Source organism: Alligator mississippiensis, chromosome 3 (genome assembly GCF_030867095.1).
Source record: "Alligator mississippiensis isolate rAllMis1 chromosome 3, rAllMis1, whole genome shotgun sequence".
NCBI classification, from domain to species: Eukaryota; Metazoa; Chordata; order Crocodylia; family Alligatoridae; genus Alligator; species Alligator mississippiensis.
The window spans coordinates 216,768,643-216,795,503 of NC_081826.1; the positions used below are offsets into that span (position 1 = coordinate 216,768,643).

Below are 26,861 nucleotides of genomic sequence, written 5' to 3' on the forward strand. Positions count from 1 at the left end.
AGAACTGCAAATGGAAAGGGATCAGAACTGGTTGAATATATTTTGATAAAATTTATTGATTAGAGAATGAGAAAAGGGAAAGTAGAATTTTTTTTTAAAAAACCATCAACTTTATTATCTTTTAAAAAAATTTGCAAGGGAGACCTGAATTTTTTCCCCCACCAAGTCTCCCTTAATATTTTTTTATAAGATATTTCTCTTCGCTATTCTTTAGGAGACAAGTATTATCTATTCTGACAACTTCAGCATACCTTTGAGATACCCAAGCTATGGAGCTATTGTACCCTCATGACAGAAGGAATAAAGCGTAAACTGACCATACACAAAACAATTGTCAAATTTACAAAATAAACCAAATGGAAGGAGTATTTTCACTCCCCTCTTAGTTTTAACTTGTAGAAGGTAAGCATTTTCCAGAGAGCAGTAATAACTCCCATTCCAAATCAACATATCTTAAGATACTTAAGATATTCAGAAAGGTACACGAGAAGGAATAAGAAAAATAAATTCAAGCCATAAAATTAATTTAACATGCATTTAAAAAAAAAAAAAGTCCTTTATATAAATTAATCATTATTTTAATAAAAATGGTAAGGACAAAAACACAAGTAAGTTATTACCTCTTTCTGTAGATTGGAAAGCTGGGAAGAGAGACTTTCAATCCGCATTCGGCTTTCTGTCAGTTCTTCTCTTACAGAGTTGGCTGCAGAGCTGCTCATCTCAGAGGAGAGCCTGGCATTCTCAAGCTAACAGTAAAGCAAGTTGCATATCAGTCTCAAATCACTTATTGTTAACAAATGGGGAAGATGACACTTGAGAAATTGTATAATAGTACTGCTCATAAGCCACAAAGTTCCTGTCAGCAGCTGTAACACAGGAAAACTTTTCTGGTGTCAATTCTAGTGCTCAATCACAGAGCTTCCAAAGAGTTCTTTAAGTAGATGTGCTGGGTATAAACAGCTGTATAAGCTGGCCTTCTAATACCACACCAATACATCTCAAGTATGAGCTGTAAAATGCCTTCATCTTGGGCCCTTCAGTATTCAGCCTAAGATTTTTTATGTATGGCCTCCTACAGGGGTGCTGTTTATGTAGCTGCTTATACACAGCAAAGATCATGAATTCATTAGACAAGCCCCATTTAAACTTTAATTTTCAGTCATGGCTGGGATGCAACATTGAAAGTCTTAATCACCACTTTAATCAAGTTCTATACACTTCATTTCTATTACACTTGTGTAACTGGTACCTAAGAATTTACTAAAAAATCTAAAAGGTCAATGCTCAATAGAAATACTACACTTAATTTAGGCGACACTGGCAATTCAACCATTTAAAGTCTTTATCGCTTCAAAATGTGATCCAGGGTAGATTAAACACAAGGGCACAAATGGAAGTATGCAAAAGTGTTCATGAAGCTTTTACTAGTTTAAAAAAAAAAAAAAACAAAAAAAAAACAAAAAAAACCACAGCAATTCCTAGTTTTTGGGCTAGTTTTCAGGGGAGGAAGCCATCTCAAATTTTAGTTAAAAGTTTTTCAAGGGAGATTAATTCTAACATGACCACTAGTAATGGCTTTTTACAATTACACCGAACAATTTATCTTTATTAAAAGAACACAAGTTTTACCTACTACAAAATTCATTGGTAGCATTAATGGACATAGGGAAAGGTGCGTCACCAGCTGTAAGATGCTTGAGGGGAACCTTTTTAAACTGACAGTGGAATTACAGAAAAAAAGTTATGGAGAAAAAAGTATATGCACACATACACTTATAGAAATACTGAATCTTGATGGACAGGGAAAAATTAAAAAAAAAAAAATCAGACATTTTAAAATTCAGTACAACCTTTAAACACAAATAATTGCTTTAAAAACAGTTGCTGTTATGATAAAATAAAATGTTTCAAAAGGCTGCAAGAAGGAATGTAGTCTCACTTTGGCATGGTAAGTCTGTTCAAGCTCCTCTTTATACAGTTTCACTTGTGCATCATGTTGCTCTCTAATTTCATGAAGCGCTTGGGCCAGTTTGTGTTCATACTCAATTTGGCGCCCAGAATCCACCTCAACAAGACGAGTCTCATGTTTTCTTCTGGTCTCATTGATTTCCTAGCACACAGAGAAATAAGGTAATCTTCAATCAACATGAGCTTTAGATATATTTTAGACATTTTAGTTAAAGGTAATGGATAAGCAGAGATGTACCAACATGGCTGGATGCCCAGACCAGCTGCCATACACACAGGCAGCAGTGGCTTCCTATTGTGGTCATGCTGCTGGTGCAAACGTGAGGCTGCAGCAACAGCTGTTATCCTCCCCCATTCTCAAAGTAGGTGACTGGGGAAGCTTCCCCAGTGTCCACACCCTAGTTATGCCTTAGTGAAGTGTTGGGAGTATTTTGTAAAAACTTACATGGTCAACCTTGATAAATTACACTCTAGTGAACAAACAGAAGTTTCACAAGGTATGTTCCGGGTTTGTACAAGCACGATATTTTAAACTGGGGCTATCCCAACTTCAGTGCAGTCAAGGGTTGTATAGCCCCCACCACACTGCAGTGAGAGAGGCAGCTGAATGGGCCAGCTGCAGCTGTGGGCTCAAGCTGGTGCTGCACGGGGCTTTTCTTGGCGGGAGCAAGGCTCAGAGAGGGCTGCAACCACCCTAAATTTTGCTGCAGCTCTGCTCTGTTCCCAGCGCCACAGCTGCCCAGTGCAGCCCCCCTCCACCCACATGCTGGGAAGAGCTGTGACTGTGCTGGGCAATTGTAGCACTGGGAGCAGAGCAGAGCTGCAGCAAAATTTGGGGTGGCTGCAGGCCCATTCCAGTGCTGTTGGCACCTGCTCAGAGCCCTGCCCCCACTGAGAAGAGACCTGCACAGAGCCAGCTCAAGCCAGCAGCTGCAGCCCCCACCCCCCGCAGATCTGGGGTGCAAACAGTGGCAGAAGCCACCGCCCCACAAGCCGCAGCTTTGTCCTGCACGACCCTCCCCTGCCCCAGTTGGGCTGTGCCTGCCCCCTCCTCTCCTTCCCTCACTGTGGAAGGCATTGATCTGCCCCGCACGCCCCTTCTGACTTACCAGCTGGAGGCAGCTGTCCTAGCTGCTGGTTCTGCTCCCCACAGGCATTTATTGGCCAAATTATTGGCCCCATTGGGCCAATATCCGATACAGCTAATTTTCTTTATATCTATACTGATCTGATATCAGACTGATGTATTGGAAATTTAATCTGCTCGTTCTTCATTAGCCTTAGGGCATGCAACAACCAACAATGAACAGCAGAAAGTCAAAAGTAACACTGGACAGAAAGAAAGAAGCAAAACCCTGACAATTCCATTATTTGTAAAAACTGAATACTCAAATTACAAGTTATAAAATTTGAAAATGTACCCCTTCAGAAAGTTACAAAACTAAGAAACTGCAGGTTGATAGGGTCCCTTTAACAACAGCCCTGCAGAGGTTATTTTCCTTGGTCAAGTACTTTAATATAATTAAGTTTTAAATCTATTTATTTATGACTGTAAATACAGGAAAGCACACTCACTTCACATCTGCCACAGTAACTTGGGAGATGGGGTTGTTTTCTTTTTTTAAAGGAGAAATCAATGAAAGTCCTATCACAATTCAGTAGCTTCCTTATGCTTCTACCACCAGCATATTGAAACCTTTCAGGATTCACAGTAAGACAGTTAAAATAATCCAAATGTTTAATTTTGTTTCCTCTAGAACTGTTACATTTAATACTAAAAGATAATTACCTCTTCATATATATTTTTACGGAAATCCAAGTCCTCAAGCAAACTCTGACAACGATTTTCAAGATCCACTTTAAGTAAAGTTTCGTCTACCAGCTGTTTCTTGGCAGCAGCCAACGAGGCTTCCAACTTAAAGGAATAAAAGAAATAAGATGGTATTGAGTTTGAGGCAGAACATGTAGAATTCAGTCACTAGGTCCGTCATTAGTACTTGTGAATAAACTGTACACCAAAACTGAATTTAGGGATTAAATAAAGTCCATTTTACTTCACCATCTGCCATTTTTTTTTCCATGTAGTGCTTCAATGAATTCAAAGGTACTGTAAACAAATAAAGACTTAATGTGAACAACCAGTTTCTTTTAGATCTGCTGAGACCGAGAGTGTCGTTGGATGCTCAGCTTGCACATCTAACACAGAACGCTAGGAGATAAAAGAAAACAGTACCAATTATTCCAGGTACACTTTTGTAAAGCTTCAACCAGTTTTACACAGATAACAGACATATACATCTGTATGCTACCAGTTTATACCACATTTGGAGCATTCCAAGTCAAAGAGGTGTCAAACATTTGGCCCCGATTTCAGCAATGGGGCAAGCAATGGCAGTGTTCAATTCCCATAGCTCCCCAATAAAATCCTTGATATGAATAACCAATAGGGACTTTCTTGCCCTACTGCTACTAAAACAGCAGCAGCATTACACTATGCAACTGCCTGAGACCACACAGACTCAGGAAGCTCTGGGGGGTTAGCGCTGCTGTTGCTCACCCCACTACTGGAGATGTATGGAGCCTTACACCGGCCAAATAGGTTTGACACCCCTTCTCTAAGTATTTTATGTTTATACATCCCCAGTTCTTAACAAGTGGATAAGTGGGTAACAAACCTATTCACCAGAAGCCAATGATGGGTTTGGGGACAACTTCTACTATCTTACCTGTGCAATCTGATCTGTCAAATCCTCAACTTGCCCTTCCAGACTTTTCTTATCACCAAGTGCCGTAGCTAGTGCAGCATCTTTGGAATTTATGGCTGCTTCAAAATCTCGAAGTTTGATTTGGGCCCCATTAAAGTCAGATTCTTTTTTTGCATAGCTAGAACAAACAAAAGACTGCATGAGACGCAAAACACCTCTATCAGATTAAAGTACTTTTTAAATCTTAAAATATTATACTGTATTTTTAACCAAATTTTATCTTAATCTAATTATACTGCTTTTTTATTTGGATTAAATCCAAATAAACTAATCAGTTCTGCTACGTGTTAATACAGCAATCCAGTATATTCATATTGTAAAGCTAGGTTTAGGTTGCAGAAATCCAATTCTGATAAAATTATAATGCTACCACCCTCTTCCCCCTTTTTTTTGTTTTAGTTTTGGGTTTTTATATGGAAACGCCCAAGTTTAAGGCATGAGTACTTCAAGAGTGTAATGTGCATCTTAGGGCCCAGATATACAACATTCATACTGCTGTAATCTGTTTCTGCAATATCAAAAAGGAGTAGACCTGTAATGTTACCTACTCAAATCCGATGCAAAATTATACAGGAGGAATCAGGTGTGAAACCACAATGTAAGTTACAGCAGCGCACATGTTATCTGCCTACAGCTTATAACAAAGGTAGCTGCTGGCTCAAGGCAAGAAACCAGGCAATGACCTACTTTCTCTGCCACCTAGTGACAAGGCACTACAATTGCCTCCTACTGTACACAGTAGTACAGAAGTCTCATTTCAAAATGAGTTAGAAAGCCAGTCCTGAATCTTTCTTCATCCTAATAAGCAAAGGCTACCATCTTAGATGCAAACAACCTTGCAACATTTTTCATTCAGTAGCTTTTTTCTACTCAGCACCACTCTCCAGGGGTGGGCAAAATATGGCCTACAGGCCAGATCTGGTCCATGACGGGTCCCTCAGTCCTGCCTGGCCCAAGCACTGTCCTGCCATGGCATGTCCTGCCGCCCCCTTGGCACACAGCCAGCTTTCCAACCAGGCTGCCTGACAGCGGCTCCTTCCAGCTGCCAGCACCATGGGCCCCAGCCCTGTGGTACCAATGGGGACTTGCACTGTACAGCCCCAACCCTGTGCCTGCTCTGGGCTCGCCCACCCAGCCTCAGCAGCAGCAGCACAGGACAAAAGCTGTTGTTCAGCAGGGAGAAAGGGCTGTTGCAGGGCAGGGGCTCCCATGCGCATCCCACCATAACCACAAGCCCTCCCCTCAAACCCCACAACAAGGGGAGCACCAATAGAGATTTTTGCAGCTGATACCGATAGCCAATTTTTAAGGAGGCATATTGGCCAATACCAATTCCATTGCTGATACCACCCTGGCAGCGCGGAGAGTTGAGTCAAGCTGGTAAGTCTGGTGGGGTGGGAGGGGAAGGGAAGGGGCATAGGGATACAGATCAAGGCCCCCCACGGAGAGGGAGGTGTGGGGCGGGCACTGGATAGCATGGCAGCTCATCCCCGGGGGGGGGGGGGGGGGCCGTGGCGGTGGCACCATGGCTCCCACTGCTGCATGCTGCTTGATTGACCGGGAGCCACTGGTCCAGGAGGGCATGGGGGGCGTGTGCCCTCAGATGCGTGTGGAGTGGGCTGGGACCACGGCTGCACCAAGCTCTTCCCAGCAAGGCAGGGCTGTGCTGGGAAGGGGCTACGGTAAAAATTGTGGCTGCGCCCCTGTAGCCCACTCCCAGCACTGCCCCGCTGGGAAGAGCTTGGTGCAGCCCCAGCCTAATGCACATCCAGGGGCACATGGCTCTTGCCCCCACCGCCCTGACAAGCAGCAGTGGGAATCACCAAACGAGCAGGCAAGCACTGAACAAGCCACCGGACCAGAGGCTCCTGGCCATGGTGGGAGCCAGCCCCCCACTTTGATGAGCCACACCACAGTGCTGCCCCGCCCCAGCTGGGCAGGCCCTGCCCCAGCTCCAGGAACCTTGATCTGTCCCCCGCACAGCCCATCCCTCCCACAACACCAAACTTACCAGCTGGAGACAGCTCTCTACACTGTCGAGCTGTATTCCTCACTGCCTACGCTGCGCTGCAGCTGTGTACATGCACGGGCCATTTATCGGCCAAATTACTGGCCTGATATGGCTAACTTCTGATATATTAAGTTTTTTTATATCAGTGCCAATCCAATATTGAACTGATGTATCCGTGCACCCATAACGACCCCCTCCTCCACCCCCATGTGCCTCTGGGTAGAGCCCTGCACACTATTACACTCATACACGCCACCACACACATGCACTCCCCCACCCCAAGCATACCCCCACAAACCCCAAACCCACACCCCTCCACAATATTAAAAAATAAGGCTTCATTTTAAGCTATTATTTAATCATCTGTATATACACCACACAAACGCACACAAATCAGGACAAATTTTTTTTTTTAAATTACAATAACATTTTAATTTTAAACGTTTGATTTTTTGTATATAAATTTGGGTTTTTTTTCTGGTTCCAAGATGGCAAACCCCCTTCCCAAAAGGAGTGGTTCTGGGGGCAAAGGGATGGACTTCTGATGGCTAAGGTCGGAGGTTAGGGGGTGGGACTTCTGGTCCCAAGATGGGGACCAGGGCACTTGTCAAGGGGTGGGGCTACCCTTGCAGCCCTCAACAGCTCACCAACTTGCAGCCCTCAACAACTTGTTAAGCAGCCCTCCAGTCAAAATAATGCCCACCCCTGCTATAGACACTTCATTGTGGCAGCAGGAAGTAGAATAAATCCCTTAACCCACTGTACTGACTCCAAAGGGAGACCAACATATTGATGAAAATTGTTTTTTGACTAATACTCATGAGGTCCCCATCAATGGAAGCTACAGCCTGGACAGGTAAGTTTAACAAACATGGCATCTAAACATGTTTAGAACAAGGGTAAAGATACCCAACAGTCTTACCTAAACTACTGCCTGTATTGTTACTACTACCTGGAGAAACTGTAGCTGAGGAATTACAGATACCAATTTTCTTAAAATTAGTAAGACAACCAGTTACTGTTTCTAAAATGGCCATGAAGACAATTTTTTCCAGTCCTGGTTGAAGCATAGCTATTACCTAACACTCCTGTGCAAGCTTTTATCTATTAGATAAAGGAAAAGGGTACACAACAACAACACTACAGAACAATTAAGTCAACACTACCATACCCTTTAAGGTTTATGGTTTAAACATCATTTGCAACTGACTTATTAAATTATAAATGAGATTAGCAAGTTTTAAGATCCAGCTGTCAAACATCTTCTCCCTCCCCCTCACCAGCTATATCCAAAGCCTTTTTAAGAACTAAGCAGCAACTCTAGGGCAGCACCATGCAAAAATCATGTTGTAAAATTTAGAACTGGCCAAGGTATTATATTAAAGATAGACTGAAAATACCTGGGGAGCTTCCATTTGCCTTTGTTTTCTGCTTTGCCCACTCTGGTCTTTTAGAGGGGACAAAATCTGAATTTTTAAATAATGACATTGCCTTAAATCATTTGGCCCTTAAAAATAAAGAGAAAGGATTCCAAGGCGCAATTTTAAAATTAACTTCACTTTTCTTGTTTTAAGTAGATGCTCTATATTGAGGAGCCCTTTAAAAGGTGCTAGAGCTCTTAAAAACAAACCCCAGAAGGCTACTCCAAAAAGAAAACAGAAAAAAAACCAAACACTTGACATTTGATATTTAAGCAAACAAGCAAAGAAAAGCCATCTTTCGTATCCCATAAAAAGGGCATCTGTTGTCTCTCTCATTAAGAACATTAATCTTGGCAGTAAGAACAGGGGTCAAGGCTTATTCACTATAATCACACAAATAGTCTAGTTGGAGGAAACAATAAGTGTGCTCTCAGATTAACAGAAGATTTAATTGTAGCCCAGCTTTGTCAGCAAGTGGCTAAAATGACAGCAAACTCAAAGTTTGCCAACAGTTTGGTACTACAGCCACAAAATGGCAGGATTAAAGAGTAACACACCAATAAATAGTCACAGATCAACAATTAAACTTTGAAAATATGCACCAGCTTGGAATAGAGTAAATTGCTGAAGCTTTAAAACCTAGATACTCTACTGTAAAAGCACAGCACACTTTTAGATATTTCATGTCTCTCCTCCCCTTCCTCCCCCACCAAAAAACCCCAGACCCTGACTTGCCTGCCATTACTTCCTCTAGGGAATTTTCAACAGAAAGAGAAAAAACGTGTATACTATCTAAGCATTTCAAATTATCATCTCTTCGCATTTACTCTGAACTGAAACTCTACATACTGAGACCAAAATAAATATTATCAGTAATTTTAGTGCAAGCCCACATGCAGACGCTTATTTCAGAATCCAAAAAATGGGGAAGAAACTGGCAGCTGATTTAAATTGGAAGTCCCATGATGAACAGCATGGGAGGGGGGGAAAGAGCATAGTATAGATTCAACCTCAGAACCATATTATGGTAAGACACCCATACTGTTCAAGTAGCTGCCATGGATTTCCCCCAATTGTGGTATACACCTTACTTACTGCAGATGTAATATATATTTTAAAAGGTTTGCTCAAGATTAGCTGTATTTTCCTAAAAATTAACCTATCTAGAATTATGGAAGAGGAGAAAAAGAATATAGAAACATCTAGCTGGTCCCGTACTACCTGTATAACTAATCCCCATTTAAAAAACCATATGGAAGTACAGACTTCCTAGTTTCTCTCCTAAAGTAACAAACAGTTTTATAACTTATTTCAATTGAAATCCTTGTACACCAATAGTGCCATTCAGCTGGGCTCTAAAATACTTTGAAAAGCAATTTCAGAAAGATCAGTAGAATTGTTTGAATTATACCAACTTAAATAAAACTATTAGCCATAACTAGATAATGCTATATAGCATGTTTGGTTATACACATCTCATTCATTTAGCAATAAAACTTTAGTTTGTCATCAACACTATCTTAGCTTTTCCTTCATAAAAATGAAAGTTCACATCCAAGTAAATGTTTGTTTGCCAGTCACCCCAAACCACGCTGTTTAAGGTAATCTAGCTCTCAAATGCTTGAATCCTCCATAAATAAAAAACAAAAACAAATAATTGCTTTAAGTAGTACCTGTCTACTTGATTATTACAATCCAAGCAAAGAGAAACATCTTTAAAGCCAAATGACAAGCTCTCTCCAGTTTATTCAGAGTTCACCAGGTCATAACTTCCTCATCTAAACAAAAAAACCAAAAAACCACCACGCACTACCGTATTTGTCAAGTTTGCCAACTGTCCATAAATTTTATGGACAGAAATGGAAAAGTCAGGCTAAAAAACACCTGTCAGTAAAATCTGTAAGTCAATGCAAGCCATCCATAAAAACAAATCAAGTTCCAGCTGCTTTGTGAAGCTCCCTCTCAGAAAGAAGCTGGACAGCTAGAGACTAATTGAAAAACAAAGCACAGCAGGGGGACCTCTCACTTGTAGGGCTTTGTAAACCCCTCATTCTCTAGCCAGCGCCATGTGCTGCTGCTTCCCATTCTGTGATGCTGCTAAATTGCAGGTAAGCCTCTTTGAGAGCCAGTACTAGGGCAAGAGAAATGGGTCCAGCAGGGGTAAAGCTGGGGGGGGAGAAGACGATGACACACAGGGGGGGCAGCATGGTGCAAGGTACAATCAGGGTCAGAGTGTGGGTCTGGTCCACAGTGTTGCCTGTGCAGCACAGCCCCAGAGCAGGACAGTGCTGCATGCCATGTCCACTCCAGGACAAACCCTGGATCCCACATGTGATATGGGACTGGTCCATGGGTCCAATTTGGCCTGTAGACCAACCCCAAGTCACCCATCCAGCCCACGGACTGAAATTTCTGCTCTAAAGTAACCTGCTTCCCTTCACTTCTGACCAGCACGGATACAGCAGAAGGAACAAGTAGAGCGAGCACCAATAGCCACACTTAAATCTCATCTTGTTGTCAGGGTTGTTAAAGCGTATCCAAACACTCTAAATATTGTCTAAACATATAGCACTATCATCATCGATAGATCTGTTCCAGCAGCATGCTTAGAGAGAGATTATGTGAACATAACTGCATGTTCCATCAAGTCATTTTTCCCAGTGCACTGAGAGCATTCAGTGCAGTAGCCAAGTGTATTGGGTTATGTAGTGCAGAGAAATCAGAGGTAGCTCAAGTACCAGAGACAGCATATCTGCACCAGCAGAAAGCGCCACAAGGTAGCAGGGTAAACTGGCCTACAGTGAGCTCTGCACTGCCACAGCTAAGCGGCCTCTGGTACCCAACTTTGCTCCATTTTCTACTATACACCTGGCCATTCAATACTTAAAATTAGGGGTGCATCAATAAAGATTTTTTGAGCTGATATTGATGCCCAATTATTAACAAGCCATATCAGCTGATACCGATCCAATTGCCGATATACAGCCCAGCAGCTTGGAAAGCAGTGTTCAGTTAGTATGTTGGGGGGGTGGGGGGGGAAGAAGGGGCATTGGGGGGAAGAAGGGGTCCCCTGCAGATTAAGGCCCCTGCAGTGAGGCAAGGAAAGAGGCTGCATAGCTGGGGCCAGATGTAGGACTGAGCAACAAGTGGCTAGTCCAGAAGAAACAAGGTGGGAGGGAACAGGGACTCCCGGGCACTGCATGCTCCCCCAGGGGAGGATCTGTGCACAAGGTGAGAGAGCAGGCTGCCCACATGGGGCTGGCGCCAGGCTCTTCCCAGTGGGTGGGGGCTGGACTGGGGCTACACTCGGGGTGGGGAGCAGGGGTACTGGGAGAAGGGCTATGGGGGGCCTACAATGCGACTGTAGCGCCCCCCCCCCCAGTGCCGTTGGTCGCCCACCCTGATCGTAGCCCCTGTCCAGTCCCCACCCACCAGAGTTCAGCACCACCCCTACCTCCGAGCAGACAGCCAATCCTCACCCTGCGCACAGATCTGGGGACACATGCCCCCCCCATGCCTTCCCTGGGGGTACGTGCAGCAGCCAAGAACTGCACCCCTCCGCTCCCTGCACATCTCCATCCCACGCGTCATCCTGGCTGTGCAACACCTGCCTCAGCCCCACTCCCTCCCTCACCACAGGGTCCTCGATCTGCCCCCCCACGCCCCTTCTCCCCACAGACTTACCAGCCAGATGCTGCTCTCCAAGCTGCTGGGCTGCACTCCTGACCGTGTGCATCCTGCGACTGCGCACGTGGCATTTATCGCCAACATTATCAGCCATGTCAGCCAAAAAAAGCGGATTGATGATAGCGTCAATTTTCCTTTCATCAATGCCAATACAATATGAACCGATACATCTGTCCACCTCTACTTGAAGTAGAATCATAAATTGTTTTAGCCCATTCAATGAGCTGCTCTTCCACTGTTCTTATGTAATAAGATCTTAAGGATAAAGCAAAACTCTGGTTACTGATTGCTTAAGTATAAATATGTGGTGTCACTTTTCACAATGTTGTTTTCTAAAGCAGAAAAGACAACAAAGCTGCTTTTAGTACAGAAGCATATTTGCATCTAATTTAATGATTACACAACAGCAGGTGTGAAAGCACTGCCACTTGCAGGATTAGTCTTATCACAGTATGTATTGGTACGCTACTCTTTACAACAAATAGTTTTCCTGTGAATAGGATTTCAGATGAAAACTTGGGCCCAATGCTCACACCTCAAAAAGATTAGGTGTGAACCTATTTTGTTTCCCCATAAACAGGCTCAAAGATGCTTCACTAAGCCCAGTGAAGAGGTGATGGTATTGACTCTTCACTAAACAAAGACCCGAATAAAAAAGTTGTCCTACTGGAGACCCCTTCTACACAAAGGAACTAGAAAAGCAAAGCTTTCTTTTTCTAGCCTGATAGCTGAAAGTTTCAAAATCTCTCACCCTGTCCAAATAGCTAGCTAATGTTCTTTTATCACCCAAAGCCTGCAGTCCACAATCCCCTTTATCAGCTTGGAAATAACACCAGCAAGTTACCCTATTAATATGAAACTGAGAAACTGTTTTGGAAGGAGTCTGCAGAGACATGAGCAGCGGGTCTGCCATGAGGGCATGCAAACCCCTTATTTATCTATCCCAAGGGCACCAAATTTGTTGGGCCCCATAAGCAAGATCTTGACCATGAGGCAGGCTTCTCACAGGCTGGATGACCTGCAAGGAACTGCATTAAATCCCTGCTGCTGCTGGAGCCAGTTTTGACACAGCTCTGGAACCTAGAAATAGTTAACACCACTGCTGCTTGTCCCCTTGCCCCTTTCCAGGCTGCTGATTTTAGTTAGTGTGGGCAACTGTAAAACCCAAATTTCACCAGAAAGTAAATGGAAGGAAGGAGTGAGCAGCATTAACTCCCTGGGTTCCAGAGAGACACTGAAACAGCAGGAATGCAGTGACTCCAACAGCCATGGCATTGAGCCCAACAGACCAAGTCTGGCCATATGTCTGACACCCCTGTTTAGCCAATATATTTGTTATTATAAGTGCTTCTTAAGTAACAGACAAGTTAAATGAATTACATTCCTCAATAGGTTCAAATGGGGAGCTCATCAGCTGCAGACCCAATTGAGGTCCCTTAACTAAACACAATCACTTAAATGGAAGAATATTAAATAAGCCTTATTTTTAAGTTATATCACAGGTGAACATATATTTTGTGCATACTGATAGAATTTGTCATTACTGACACCAAATGCACTTTAGGAGACTATTTCATCTTTCTAGGTACAGCTAGAGAGTAAAATACTTAATACACAGAAGAGGTGTTTGTACAGCATCTGCGCCTTTGTCAGATAACGAACATGAAAATCTATCCCATTTAAAACCATAACATTTACAAGTAGACTACTTTCTAGAATAAGAAATTATTGAATTTCAAATACAAACTATCCCCCCCCCCCCCAATTCCTCTTAAAATCTTTTAGCCTTGGCAAAAGAGCCAGGCAATATATTATCCCCATCTGTTAAGATAACAGACCCTGCACATGGCCAGGAATTTGTAAATTCCCTTCAAGAGTTCAATCTTTCCTGCATACCATGGTCTTAACCATATGGGAGCAGTTAGAACCACACTATCTTTTGTATCAGTGGAAAACAAAGAAAGCACCCAGTAGACCAAGAAAGAAAAAAATGAAGACTCATGGTGAGATTTTCCTATAGACAACAGCCTTTAAAATGAGGGCTGCAAGCCAACTTAAAGAGATAAGGTAAGACAACAAAATAAAGAACCAAGTTTCCTGATGCAAGAGCTAGTAATATCAACTTTATACCATCTTTTTTCCCCCGGTACCAGGAAACACCTGGGATAACTTCATATTTCTAAAAGATAGTCTCAGGGCTTCTGTTGCTCCTATCAGCAAAAATTCTGCTCTTACCACACTGTAGTATGAAACTAGGGAAATACAAAAAAAGGGGGGTGGGGGGAAATGGAGAAAAGGTTTTGAACTAATAAAAATGATCTGAAAGGTAAGCTTACACTTGGATGACATGACTGGTTGCTGTATATCAAGAATGAGACAGCTGGTCTCTCAAAAGGGAGAAAGTGGAATAAACCCATGATTGATCTTCAGGGCCCAACTATTATGTCAAATCTGACCTGACATCTGACAAAGAAGGTATAGTCAGAGTATAAAGGAAGCTTGAGAGAATTCCATTTCTGCTGAGGCAGCGAGAAAGATACTTGCTGCTGCTACCAACACCAGCACATTTCAGCATAGTAAGACAATAAAAAGGCTGGCTGAAAGAAATCGTTCCAATACTTGGAAGTATCCAGATTGTGGCTAGATATTTTAATTCTCCTTCTCTTCTCTTTGGAATTGGTATAATGAGCTTTCATGTGGTTTAAGTCTCGTCAGAGGTGTTCGCATGTCACCACATACAAATGTAGGACATGCAGAGATCATGCTAGACACTATCTCATTTTTCCCAAATCTTCAGCTACCTTTAGTATTAAATAAATGCATCCCTTCAACTCTAAGATGCCTTACCCTGGTTTTTGCCTGTGGAGACCTATAGCAAATATACCTGCCCTCAGGAAGCTCCAAGAATGTGTTTCACAATGATCTACTCCATTATCAAAGTATCCACTTCTTTACTTTTTGAAAACATTTTCAGAAGATCAAATAATGAGATCTTTCCCGTGTGAGTGGAGCTTCCGTCTTTCCAGCACCCATTGGTATTTGCCAAGAGAAGAACACCACATTTTTCTTCACAGAGAACCAATTTCCTACCCCATCAGAAGATGGAATAAAAAAGGAGCCTACTCTTGCTTTACTGACTGCTATTACAATAAAATAGAGAGAAGGTTACTTCTAGAAAAAAATATATTCTTCATAGTTATCCCATATTGACTGTTAGTGGCTAAAGACTATTTTATCGAATACTGAAAAAGATACTTCTTTATGAGTCAGAAAAAAGAAAAAAAATATTCAAGAACTGGGTGATAATTTTCCTTGGCAGTCACTAAGGGAAGTGTCCTATCCACAAGATCAATAAATTGCAAACAGTCTTCCTAAGAAAGAACTGCTACAATACCCACATTCTCATCAGGTGAAGCCTCAGTCTCCAGTTCTTAATTTAAGTTACTAATATTCCACTTCTGTCAGGGGTTTCTTCTCTTCCTCAGCATGCGTGTCCAGCCCTAAGATCCAGTTGTTCATTCTCCTTATCTATAGAGGCTACTTCTCTATAGGTATGGAGAACAGTTGGATCTTGGTACCTCAGATCCAGTTTAGAGTGGGTTGTAGACTGTTAGTGAGAGATGCCAATCTCCCAAGATGAGACTGAAAATGGTCTCTGTGACAAGGAAGCACTGCCCAACATAGCCAAGTAGATCACCATAGTATTTGCTTGTCTAGTCCATCACCACATTCCAGTAACATCTCTCAAAAGGGTAGAATATTTTGTTAGTCTAAAATAGATGTAAACTCATGTCTTGAAACTGTGAAGACTGAAGGATACTGGTGGTCACAACTGGCTAGACTCCTCTTTAAACTGTAACACCAGTACATAGCTATCAGAGATGTAATCAGTTCTCACAACCAAAGAATGATAGAACACTTTCCAAGGAAAACACAAAGGACTATTTGGAGATAAAGATGAAAAAATTACCTAGTAGAGAAAAACGAAGGCAGCACACACTTTTTCCTGCAGAGATGCAGTTAAAGAATCCAGCTGTGTACAAATTCATGCCATATGAACTGCTGCTGTTGTTAGAGGAGCTGGTTGGACCAGAGGTCCCAGATGTAAGTTTCTTCTCTCACAGTCCTCTGAATTGATCTCTGATCCTTCTCCAAGTGATCAAAAAGTTTCCAGGATGTGACTCTCATTCATCAGAGCTCTAACTCCAACTCATCATCTCTTCCTTAGAAGGTGCATGTTGGAGAGACTACAGGACCCTGTGCCCCTGATGCCATCTTGCTAAGGTTTCAGAAAAACCTGTACCGTTTCACTGAAAGAGAAGCATTGCACCCTCTGCTTCAGTTTCTTCCCATGCATGTACTGCTGTGGTTGTAGACATTATGGAATCTTCAGATTCGCAGTTTCTCTTAGCATACTAGATGTGGCTTACTGTTAGTTTGTCTTGGATTAGGATAGTTCATAAGCGTGTAATTGGTTCAGCCTTTTAGTATAAACTGACACTGTCTTTGTTAGATGTCTAGCAGTCTTCCCATTATGTGTGTGAGCATACAAGACTTTGCACCTCAGGAGAAAGGACGCTTGCTATCTAGGCATTTGCTTCTCCTGGCTGTGGCACAGGGAGAGCACGCGTCCCCAAAGCCACAGCTCCCGGGGCTGTAGGTTGTTGGCCCCTGTAGCACCTCTGCTGCTATTCACTTTACAGTTGTTTGGCAAACTTAAAAGATTCAGATCTATTTCAATACAGGCAATCCCCACTCAACGCTGCTTCGCCTAGCGCTATTTCACTATAGCACCGATTTTGAATACATACCTGATTCCACTTAGCGCTCAGCGAGTTCCATTATAACACTGAACGGGTGGGCGGGGAGAAGCAGTGATGGCAGGTGGGGAAATGGCAGTGGCAGGCAGGGAGACAAGTGGCAGCGAGTGGGTGGGCCGGCGTGAGCATGGAGCCCATGCCGCAGGCCCAGCGCAGGACAGCACAAGCACAGGGCTCAGGCTGGTATGTGGTGCCAGAGCAACCGGTGGGCAGGGAGAAGCAGCAGCACCAGTGGTGAGAAGCAGCGGTAACCAGTTATATTTGTTTCCATTAATTCCTATGGGGAAATGGGTTTAGCTTAACATAGTTCCACTAAATTGGTTCCAGAAAAAAACTGAGCATTAAGAGTGCTAAGCAGAGGTTGCCTGTACTACTATTCAAAGCCTCATGAACCGCAGGGAAATCCAAGCAACAAAATTACAGGATTCTCAGGAACCTCATGATTGTATACATAAAGCATTAGAACTATTGAAAAGGCCAGAGGTCCTAGATACCAAAATGAGTTCAGACTTGCATCATCGTACTAGTAAAATAAGAGGGCTCTCTCAGAATACATTTAATAGCATGTCCAACCATATAAACCACAGCAATTTATGCAACCACAGCAACTGTTAAATTTAATAATCAAAACCTGTTCTGCGAGCCCAGTGCTTCAAGTAATTTAAACTGAAGTTGCAGAAACCCAAAGCCATGCTGGGATGAAAACCACACTGCATTCTAACATCCGATGGAAAGAGTTCATGTCACCTACAAGGTGTGTTATTTCCAGTTCATTCAAAACCATAAACAAATAAAATACAAGAACATTTAAAGCACCCTGCAAAATTTTAATCCTCAGAATCCCTACAATTTGAGAAGTCTCATAGATGAGGAATATTCAAAGTGCAAACATGCTTTGCTCAATGACTTACTGCAAACCTAGGTTAGAGTTTGGATATAGCCTCAGCATTTTTCCAGCTATCCACCCTGAATTCATTCCCCAAGATAATGTTGAAATTGAGAAGAAAAAAATCTTTTTTTAAATATATATTAAAGATGGTTTCCTCAAAAACAGTCTCTCCAAAGCATAGAAATGTACCACATGTGCACCACAGGAAACCCTGGAGCAGCTGTTTCAACTTTGCTTGCTTTAATACAACAGTTCTTCTGAGCAGTTGCTCTGTACACCAGCTGTACTATACTTAACACTTGCCCAGTCATTCAAGCTGCTGCCCAATAAACAGAACAATCCTACCTCACAAATCCTCTCTTTTAAAATAAGAATTTGGAAGAAAGACTATAGTTTTACAGATTAAGCAGAAGAGTTACTTATATTGCATAGGAGTATAGGTTGTAGCTGTGTTGGTCTAAGGTTCTTTGGATAAAGCTGATATCTTTTATTAGACCAACTCAAACAGTTGAAAAAATTCTTCTTTGCAAGCTTTTGGGTATAAATACACTTTGCCAGGCTGATGAAGCATCTGCAGTTGCAGTGTGCTCTACCTGGATGGAATGAATAGTAATGGTATTGCATAAAAAGTTTGAGATGGTGGGGAAGGGGGAAGAGAGATGGTGGTAGAAACAAAGCACAAGACTAGATTTGTTCTTTCTAGAAGTTACCAACATCACAGTAGCATTCTAATAAGCTTGATGTCAGCCAGTGACAGCTAAAACCTCAATTTATACATTAATTTATCTACATCATTTGCTTTGATGTCAAATTTTACCGCATCTTCTCTGGGGAAAGAACAGATGTGCCTAGCCATTGGACAACTGCCACAGAGAAATCTTAGCCTGTCATAAAACAAATGCTAGTTCACTTAGGAAACCTCATGTTTACAGAACACCAGTTCACATTTCCTAGAGAGCATAGTTAACTCATGCAATGAAGAAATTAAAAGAATCTCAATTAATTATTTCTAACCTAGCACATAAGGTAATTTCCAAAAATGAGCATTCATCAATAATAGACAATCTCAAGAGTCTGAAAACAGAGACTGTCACAGGAAGAACAAGCATGAACTTTCCTTATTCATTTTGCTAGAACCTCACTCAGAACACTTGATAGGTGACAGTGAATCTCATGAACTACTACCTCAGTTGCACCTCAAGATTTTATTCTCATTATTTTTGATTTTGCTGCTCATTTGAAACAGCCATTTCAAATAAACAGAGCATAAATTCTGTAACCACAAGAGTCAGCATGATTATAAGCACAGGATGCTAGACTGGTAGTAAAAACCATTTGAGGTCTACTCCTGACTCACCAAACTGTCCAGCGACATTAAGCCCTCATCTTCATATTTTTGTCATAAATTTCCCCTCTTGTTCTTGGTTTGCATTTAGTCACTTCCTGAAAGATCTTGCAGCACAGCACAGCACAACACAGCACAGCATAGCACCCTGTGCAACCGCAATCCTGGCTGAGATTTCCAAGCATTACTGTTAAAAACGGTAACTGATAATTTGTTTATTTTATTTAGTTATTTATTTAAAGAGATTCAGTCTACAACTGTGCCTATTTGCTCAAAGCCACTCCACTCCGATTGGGAATCCTATATTGTAAGCCATTGGCAATGCATAGGGGGTGCCCCCTGGAAGCGCTAGCCACGAAACTGGAATACAGCAATAGTCTTTTTTTAAATCTACAAGTAATAAACCATGCTAGTGGACTAAAGAGGCAGAGAGAAATGGTAAAAGAGCTCAAAAAGGAGGAAAGCCAGCACCTTGCAACAGGAAGAGTGCTCAGTAGGCCACTATAAAGGTACAATTTGTACTGGAGTAACAATTTAATCCAGGGCAGTATGAAACTCAGCCCAAGCTAATTTACCTGCCAAGAAGTAGGGTAAATTAGCCTGCACAGATTGCAGCTAGACAGCTTCTGGGAACCAAGCTAACTAGTGCAAAGCTAAGTCTGATCTCTCTGCAGCAGTGGTTTTCAACTTTTTAAGATTCATGGCATGCCTCAAAAAAATGCAGGCTCTTAGTTTTTACCTTTTTTTGACCACATAAAAAGAATCAAGTTGTTTTTCAGCTGCAAAGAACTCAGAAAGACCACAACTACTGATTTCTATTAGAATTGTGTGTTTATCTTGTCACTCATGTTTGCATATGGAACAGTGCTACCACTGGGTGGCATCCTACATCACCCATTAAAGGCTCTCAAGGAATCTCAGGGTACAGTGACACCCTACTTGAGAATCACTGCTATATAGCATAAGGTAGTCTGCAGATCAGAACAATGCAATGGAAAAAACATAAAGTCAGAAGTTGGCAATTTTTTCACTGCAAAGCACATGCAAATGGCAGAACTGGTAGTCTGAGATAAAAGCAATTATGTAGACCACTAAGAACAAGTTACATAAGGCCCTATTTCAAATGCATCTTGGGATTAAAAAATAAATAAATAAATAAATAAATAAAAGCAGCAGACCACCTCATCAACAAATTCTATGGGCCACCAGGAAACACTCCTCCTCTCCAGACTGCTTTGAAACCCCCTTAATTTTTCTAAGATGTTGAAAGTAAAAGTACAAAGAAACCTAAATACCTATGTTTAAAAATATTTAACAATCACCTAGAATTATGCACCAATTAGCACGACTGCGGTCATAAAAAACAAACTACATTTCTATTAAGGAACTCTATTGTTACATTATTCAACAAAAGGATCTACTGGTAGGGAAAGAAAATATTGCCTTTGTCCCACGGTAAAACATTTTTTGCAGCCAACATTTGTGCTTTATAGCAGGAGAGTAGACAACCTGGAGTTGCCTGAATTCCCCCCCATCACCCCAAGCAGGTAATCCCAGGGCATCCCCTGCACAGGACACAGAATCATAGAAGTAGGGTCGGAAGGGACCTTGTAGATCTTCAAGTCTGACCCCCTGCTTGGGCAGGAAGAAAACTGGGCTCAAATGACCCCAGCCAGGTAGGCATCAAGCTGCTTCTTAAAGACCCCCAGGGTAGGAGCAAGCACCACTTCCCTTGGAAGTTGGTTCTAAATCCTAGCCGCCCTAACTGTGAAGTAGTTCTTATGGATGCCTAATCTAAACCTACTCTCCAACAACTTGTGGCCGTTATTCCTTGTTATCCCGGGGGGGGGGGCGCTAGGGGAAACAAGGTCTCCCCCAACCCCTTCTGGTCCCCCCTAGTGAGTTTATAGACGGTCACCAGGTCCCCCCTCAGCCTTCTCTTGTGAAGGCTGAACAGGTTCAGATCCCGTAGCCTCTCATTGTAGGGTCTGCCCTGCTGTCCCCGGATCATGCGGGTGGCCCTCCTCTGGACCCTCTCAATGTTGTCCACGTCCCTCTTGAACTGGGGTGCCCAGAACTGGACACAGTACTCCAGCTGTGGCCTGACCAGTGTTGCATAGAGAGGGAGGATCACCTCCCTGGACCTACTGAAGATGCATCTGTGGATGCACGATAAGTTCTGGTTAGCCGGGCCGACTGTGACCTAACATTGTCGGCCCACGTTCATCCTGGAGTCAATGACGGCTCCAAGATCCCTTTTTGCCTCTGTGCTCTCAAGAAGGGAGTTTCCCCATCTTATAAGTGTACTGCTGGTTACTACTACCTAAGTGCAGCAGCCTGCACTTGTCCATATTGAAACGCATCCTGTTTTTGTTAGCCCACCCCTACAACCTATCCAGGTCTTTCTGAAGTCTTTCCCTCCCTGCTAACATGCCCACCTCACCCCAAATTTTGGTATCATCAGCAAATTTGAACAGGTTGCTTTTCACCCCGTTGTCCAAATCGCTGATGAAGTTGAACAGTGCGGGCCCAAGGACCGAGCCCTGGGGGACTCCGCTGCCCACTTCCCCACAGGTCGAATATGACCCGTCCACCACCAACCACCCTCTGAGTACGACCCTTCAGCCATAACATAACATAACAGAGGCACGGTGAGATGTGGGACTTGGTGCAATGCAAAACCTGGGGAATTTTCAAGGCCATCTTTCCACACAAGGAAACCCAAGTTCCCCTGTTTGTAGAGGTGCGCCCCAGCGTTACCCCACAGAATCAGGCCCCTGTGGGACTGCAGGCAATGTCTGCTTTGCCCAATAAAGCCTAAGTTTTCTCCTCTTGAATGCAGGGCTCTCAAGTTTTCATCCTTCCTTTGGGGGGAAGGGCTATTCCTCTTGCACAGAAGAGAACTTTTGGGAAACTGAATGAACAGTTGTCAGGACACATCCCAGTACCGCTGATGCACTTGATTTGGTGACATCTGTTTATACCGGGGTGGGCAAAATGCGGCCCAGGGGCCAGATGTGGCCTGCCAGGCCATTCTATCCAGCCCGCAAGGCCCCCCCAAAAAATTTAGTAAATGAATATTAATCTGCCCTGGGCTGCCTGTCATGCGGCCCTCGATGGCTTGCCAAAACTCAGTAAGCAGCCCTCTACCCAAAATAATTGCCCACCCCTGGTTTATACCGTCAAAAAGGCATAATCATAGACCACACTGTTCTGTGTTTGTACCATGTCTTGCACAGAGACAGCCCCTACCCCAAAGGGCTTGCAACTCTTTATAAAATAACAGAAGAACAGATAGAAACAGACAGATGGGGAAGTACAAGGTAACAATGAGACATTAGCCAGCCTGACAGGCCATGGTCTCAGCTCAACTATTGTCAGTTTCTTGTGTAGGCATCACAGCCTACAAAAAGGATTTGAAAGACAACAATGAGGTAACTTTCCAGATGTTAATGGGGTGCTCCTCCCAAACATGAGGGAATAGGCAAATCTAAAAAAAACCAAGCCTTACTAGGCATATACTGCAGAAGATTATGTTAGAGAGAGTTTAAGGGTCTCTTTCTAACCACACCCACTTGGTCCAGAGCTATACTTGGGTAAGTTCAGATGGCCCAAGAAAATAAAGGAGCTAGGGTTTTTTTTGTTCGCGTGACAATCCTAAAGAGAGTCTGGATCTTCTACAAACCAAATTTCTAGAAAAAGAGAAGGACATTTCTGACTTATCTTTGCTCCTTCTACTTATCAGCTTCAGGGAAATGACACCACCTCACCTCTGATTTTTTTTTTGAGCCCTCCTCACCAACATGAATTATTTTAGTGCCTGTTTTCTAGACAGTTAAAAATCTTGTCAGTTTAACAATTTCGTGACTTATCCACAGGACTCTATACCAACAATTACACTGGCTACCCTCTTAATTACACACTGCTGCTGTTCGACTAACCTATGAACAGAAAAGGTATCATTGGAGCTATTTGCAGATACAACTGAAGCGATGCACTGATGCTTTCATTTGAAGCTTTCTTCCCCATCGCAAAGATTTTTTGGTTTTTTTTTTTAATTTTTTTTAAACCCAAAACCTCATACCGGACAAAGCAAGACAGGAGCTTATCAAACACTTACTGAAATGCAACTAACCTAATTTTAGGACAAGCCAAAGAAAACTCAGCACCAAACATGGTTAAAATTCAAATAAAAAAACTAACAAAAAGCCTGTACCCAATTTGAATCTTGTGACAATATAACTGAAAGCTTTGTTGAAAAGATTTAAAAATGTACAGAGAAAGCAGTCCCACAAAATTCTCTTGCAAGATAACATGGCTTGGCTTGTCCTATGACTTTTTTTTTTTTAATTTAAAAAGGAGGACATTTAATCATGGAATATACTTAGACATCTCCCATATTAAACCTCTTCTAATCTGTACAAGGCAAGGATTTTTTAAATGATATCTGAGATCTGAGCAAGAGTACTGGGGCACCCACAAGCTGGTCTAATTCCATCCCAACTATGCAGTGGGTCCAGTAAAGGATAAATGCCCACAAAAATCCTTGTCTCGTGTATTTCCTGAACCAGCACAGCTACAACCCTTCAACACTTCTAATCTGGATGTGACTTTCTGTTTCCTTTCCAAAGCCTTCCCTATTGCAAGATTTAAAAATGTCAATACATAAAACCCACCAGCTGCTCCAAAAAAGGAAAGCAACAGTCCATCACCACAAAACAAAGGATGACTTTGAACCTCCAGACCAAGAACCTAGAGACCACATGGACTTCAGTCCCATTTGACAGGTATTTACTCAATAAAACCGTTTAAAAAACAAAACACACAAAAACCAATGCACACTCTAGAACTGGGTTTACAGGTTTTGTTATTCAAGCTTCAGTTATTTTTAAGTTTTACAGCCAAAAGAGCAAGAAAAACAAACAAGGAGAGTGAATGGGGGTGGGGGGATAATACCCAGCTGAGACCACCCACGCACAGCAATTTCTGGATGCAGAACCCCCTTTTGGCCTGCTCAGATTAGGAACTGGCTGCGGCAGGGGCAGTCAGCTGTCTTGTGGTGATAGGGTGCCCAGCACAAGGGGCCTGTTTGACTGGCTCTTGGGCGTGACTGAACTCAGTGCAACAGTGATGATGAACAGTAATAGATCCTTGGAGGGTTTTAAGACCCAGCTAGACAAAGCCTTCGTCAGGATGATCTAGTTGGGGATAGTCCTGCTTGGAGCAGGCAGTTGGACTACATGACCTCCTGAGGTCTCTTTCAACCCTCATTTATGATTCTATGAAACAAACAAAAACCCCAGCTACTTTTCTCCCTCCCAGGTCTCAGATTAACAGGGGCTTGAGGAAGAGCTAAAGCAGGGGCAGGCAATTATTTTGGGCAGAGGGCCGCTTACTGAGTTTTGGCAGCCCATTGAGGGTTGCATGACAGGCAGCCCAGGGCAGATTAATACTAATTTTCTAAATTGTTTAGGGGCCCTGCGGGCTGGATAGAATGGCTTGGCAGGCCGCATCTGGCCCGCGGGCCGCATTTTGCCCACCCCTGGGCTAAAGGGACACAACCAGGGACATGAGCAGGATGCTCCCCATGATGGAGTTGGCTCTTGGGGGGAGGAAGCTCCATCTCCCTGCCAACCTTTGGATCTCCACATTGCCTGGGGGCCAGGCTCTGAGGTGCTCCAGGACTGTGCATCAAGGAGCTTGGGGCGGGGGTGCTTCCTGTGCAGACACAATGGAAGCTGTGGAGACCTGGGCAGGGCTCACAGCCATGCCAAGGCCGAGGGAGGGCGGGATCCCCCTCAGGCGCGGGGCAGGGACACAGGGCGGCCCCACCATTCATCCACACCCAGGTGGGCTCTGGCAGGTGCCCCCACCCTTGGAAAGAAAATGAATGGGAGGAAGTGGGAGGGAGGGAAAAGGGAAACAGCAGCTTGCCTCCCTCTAAAAAAGGAGGGAAGGAGAAAAGCAAGGGGTGAGGGACAGAACAGCATTGGTCTGTGCCCTGGAGGGGCAGCCACCAGGCTCCAAGTCTCGCTGAGGGCTAAGGAGGACCCCAGCACCCACAGCCCCAGGGTGGTGGGGGAAAAAAACCCCAACCCCCCCCCCCTGCAAAAAACACAGGGTGAAGCACTACCCCACCTCAGCTCAGACCCACATACACAGGCACACACACATTAAAGACAATCAGTCCCTCACAGGGAAGGTTGGGGAAGAGGAGGTCACAGAGCTGACACCTTCCCCACCTCACAAGTGGTGGGGCAGGGATTGCATGGGAAGCCAGGGCTGCTACTGCCCCCACACAAGCTCTGCAACACCCCTCCCCCACTCAACAACATACAATGGGGAGGGAGGGATGCTACCTTGCTACCCCCAGCTGCAGCCCCCCCCCCCCCCCCGCCCCCAAATCATGCATAGAGGATGGGGGCTACTATCTAGCACCCCCACTACCACCATGCACAGGGGACAGGGTTGAACGGGGTGCTACCTTGCATTCCCCCAGCTGCAACCCCCCCGTGCAATCTCTGCAACACCTCACTATCGCCACGCAGGAGGAACGGGATTGAAGGGGCGAGGCTACACCGTCCCCCCCCAACAAGGCCGGAGGGAAGGGGGGGGGGGGGCAGCACCCCGGCGCACTCACCTGCACAGCAGCTGCTCATACTCGGCGCGGATCTTGCCCAGCTCGATCTGCAGCTTGGCGCGCTCGTGCGCGGTGTCGTCTAGCGCCCGGCGGGCGTCGGCCAGCTCGGCCTCGTACAGCACCTTGAGGCCGGTGAGCTCGCGGCCGCGCACCTCCTCGCGCTCCGTCACCTGCAGCTGCAGCGCGCTGTTCTCCGTCTCCAGGCTGCGCACTTTGTCGATGTAGACGGCCAGGCGGTCGTTCAGCTGCCGCAGCTCCTCTTTCTCCTGCAGCCGCGAGATGCGTGTGGGGCTCAGCGGCGTGCTCACCGCGCTGCTGGCCCGGCTCCGCGGCCCGGCCGGCGTGGAGGCCGCCATGGCCCGCGATCGCGGAGGCTGCGCGGGACAAGGGCCGATGCGCGAGATTCAAAGACTAAAAGGCGGGGGGAGTTAAAAAAAGGCGCGCGGGGCTGGGTGGTGGGGGGTGGGGCCGGTGATGCAGGCGCAGCCGGTGCAAGAGGGAAGCGAGGGTCAGGGGAAGAGCTGGGAAGCGGGGGCGGGAATAAAATGAAGTAGAAAAGGAGGGAAAAAGCTGCACGCTCCCGGCTGGGCGGCGGGGATCAAAGGCGCCCGGGTGCAGTCGGCAGGGGAAATGAAAATAAAATGAAATAAGATAAAATAAAGTGAAATGCAATAAAAAGCCGAGGGGGTGCGGTGACAGGGCAGGGCGCGCCGAGGCCGCCGGGCAGAACGGGCAGGCGGGCTCCGCGCGCTCCAATATGGCCGGCTCCCGCGCCGCCGGGTCCCCTCCCGCCCCCACGTGACCGCCCCTCGGCCAATGAGGCGCGGGGCCGGCCCGGGCTCTGCTCTTTTATGGAGATGGTCACTAAATTCAAAACCCGCCGCCCGCCTGCAACTGTCACGGCGCGCGGCCCCGCCCCGCCCCGCCCCTCCCCCTCCCACGCCCCGCCCCCGCGGGCCCGGCCTGCAGCTCCCTAGAGCCCGCGCCCTGCTCGGGCTCCGCCCCTCGCTCCCGGCGCGCGGCGGGGGAGGGGCTGCTGCGCCTGCCCTTCTCTTTGTTGTGCGACCGGGCTCGGAGCTCCCGTCGGGGGAGGGTGGGGGGCTGCACTCCCCGCGGTTTACCCCTCGACGCACGCAGCGTGGCCCCGAGCGCCTCCATCCCCAGCAGGCCTGGCGGCTGGGGTTGGCTGCAGTCCCCAGGGGGCAGTGGCCTGAGAGACTGGACTGTCCCAGCACTAGGGGGGCGGCTGTGGGGGCATCTTGTAGTTGCCCGTGGTCCAGCGAAGCTCCAGGGCTGCTCGCCCCCCTCAGCGCAG

At 44.9% G+C, this 26,861-nt stretch overlaps 1 protein-coding gene across 1 annotated transcript in view; it reads right to left on the reverse strand.

Moving 5' to 3' along the window:
- Positions 1–26,310, reverse strand: part of LMNB1 (lamin B1) — a 43,489-nt gene extending 17,179 nt beyond the window's left edge. Inside the window, exons 1-5 of the mRNA XM_006266900.4 lie at positions 25,547–26,310; positions 4,695–4,851; positions 3,758–3,883; positions 1,940–2,110; positions 621–746 (exon numbers count right to left, since the gene is read on the reverse strand). Coding sequence (XP_006266962.1) covers positions 621–746; positions 1,940–2,110; positions 3,758–3,883; positions 4,695–4,851; positions 25,547–25,902 — 936 coding nt within the window. The 5' untranslated portion in view covers positions 25,903–26,310. The remainder of the gene's footprint in view (positions 1–620; positions 747–1,939; positions 2,111–3,757; positions 3,884–4,694; positions 4,852–25,546) is intronic.
- Between the last annotated feature and the right edge of the window lie 551 nt (positions 26,311–26,861).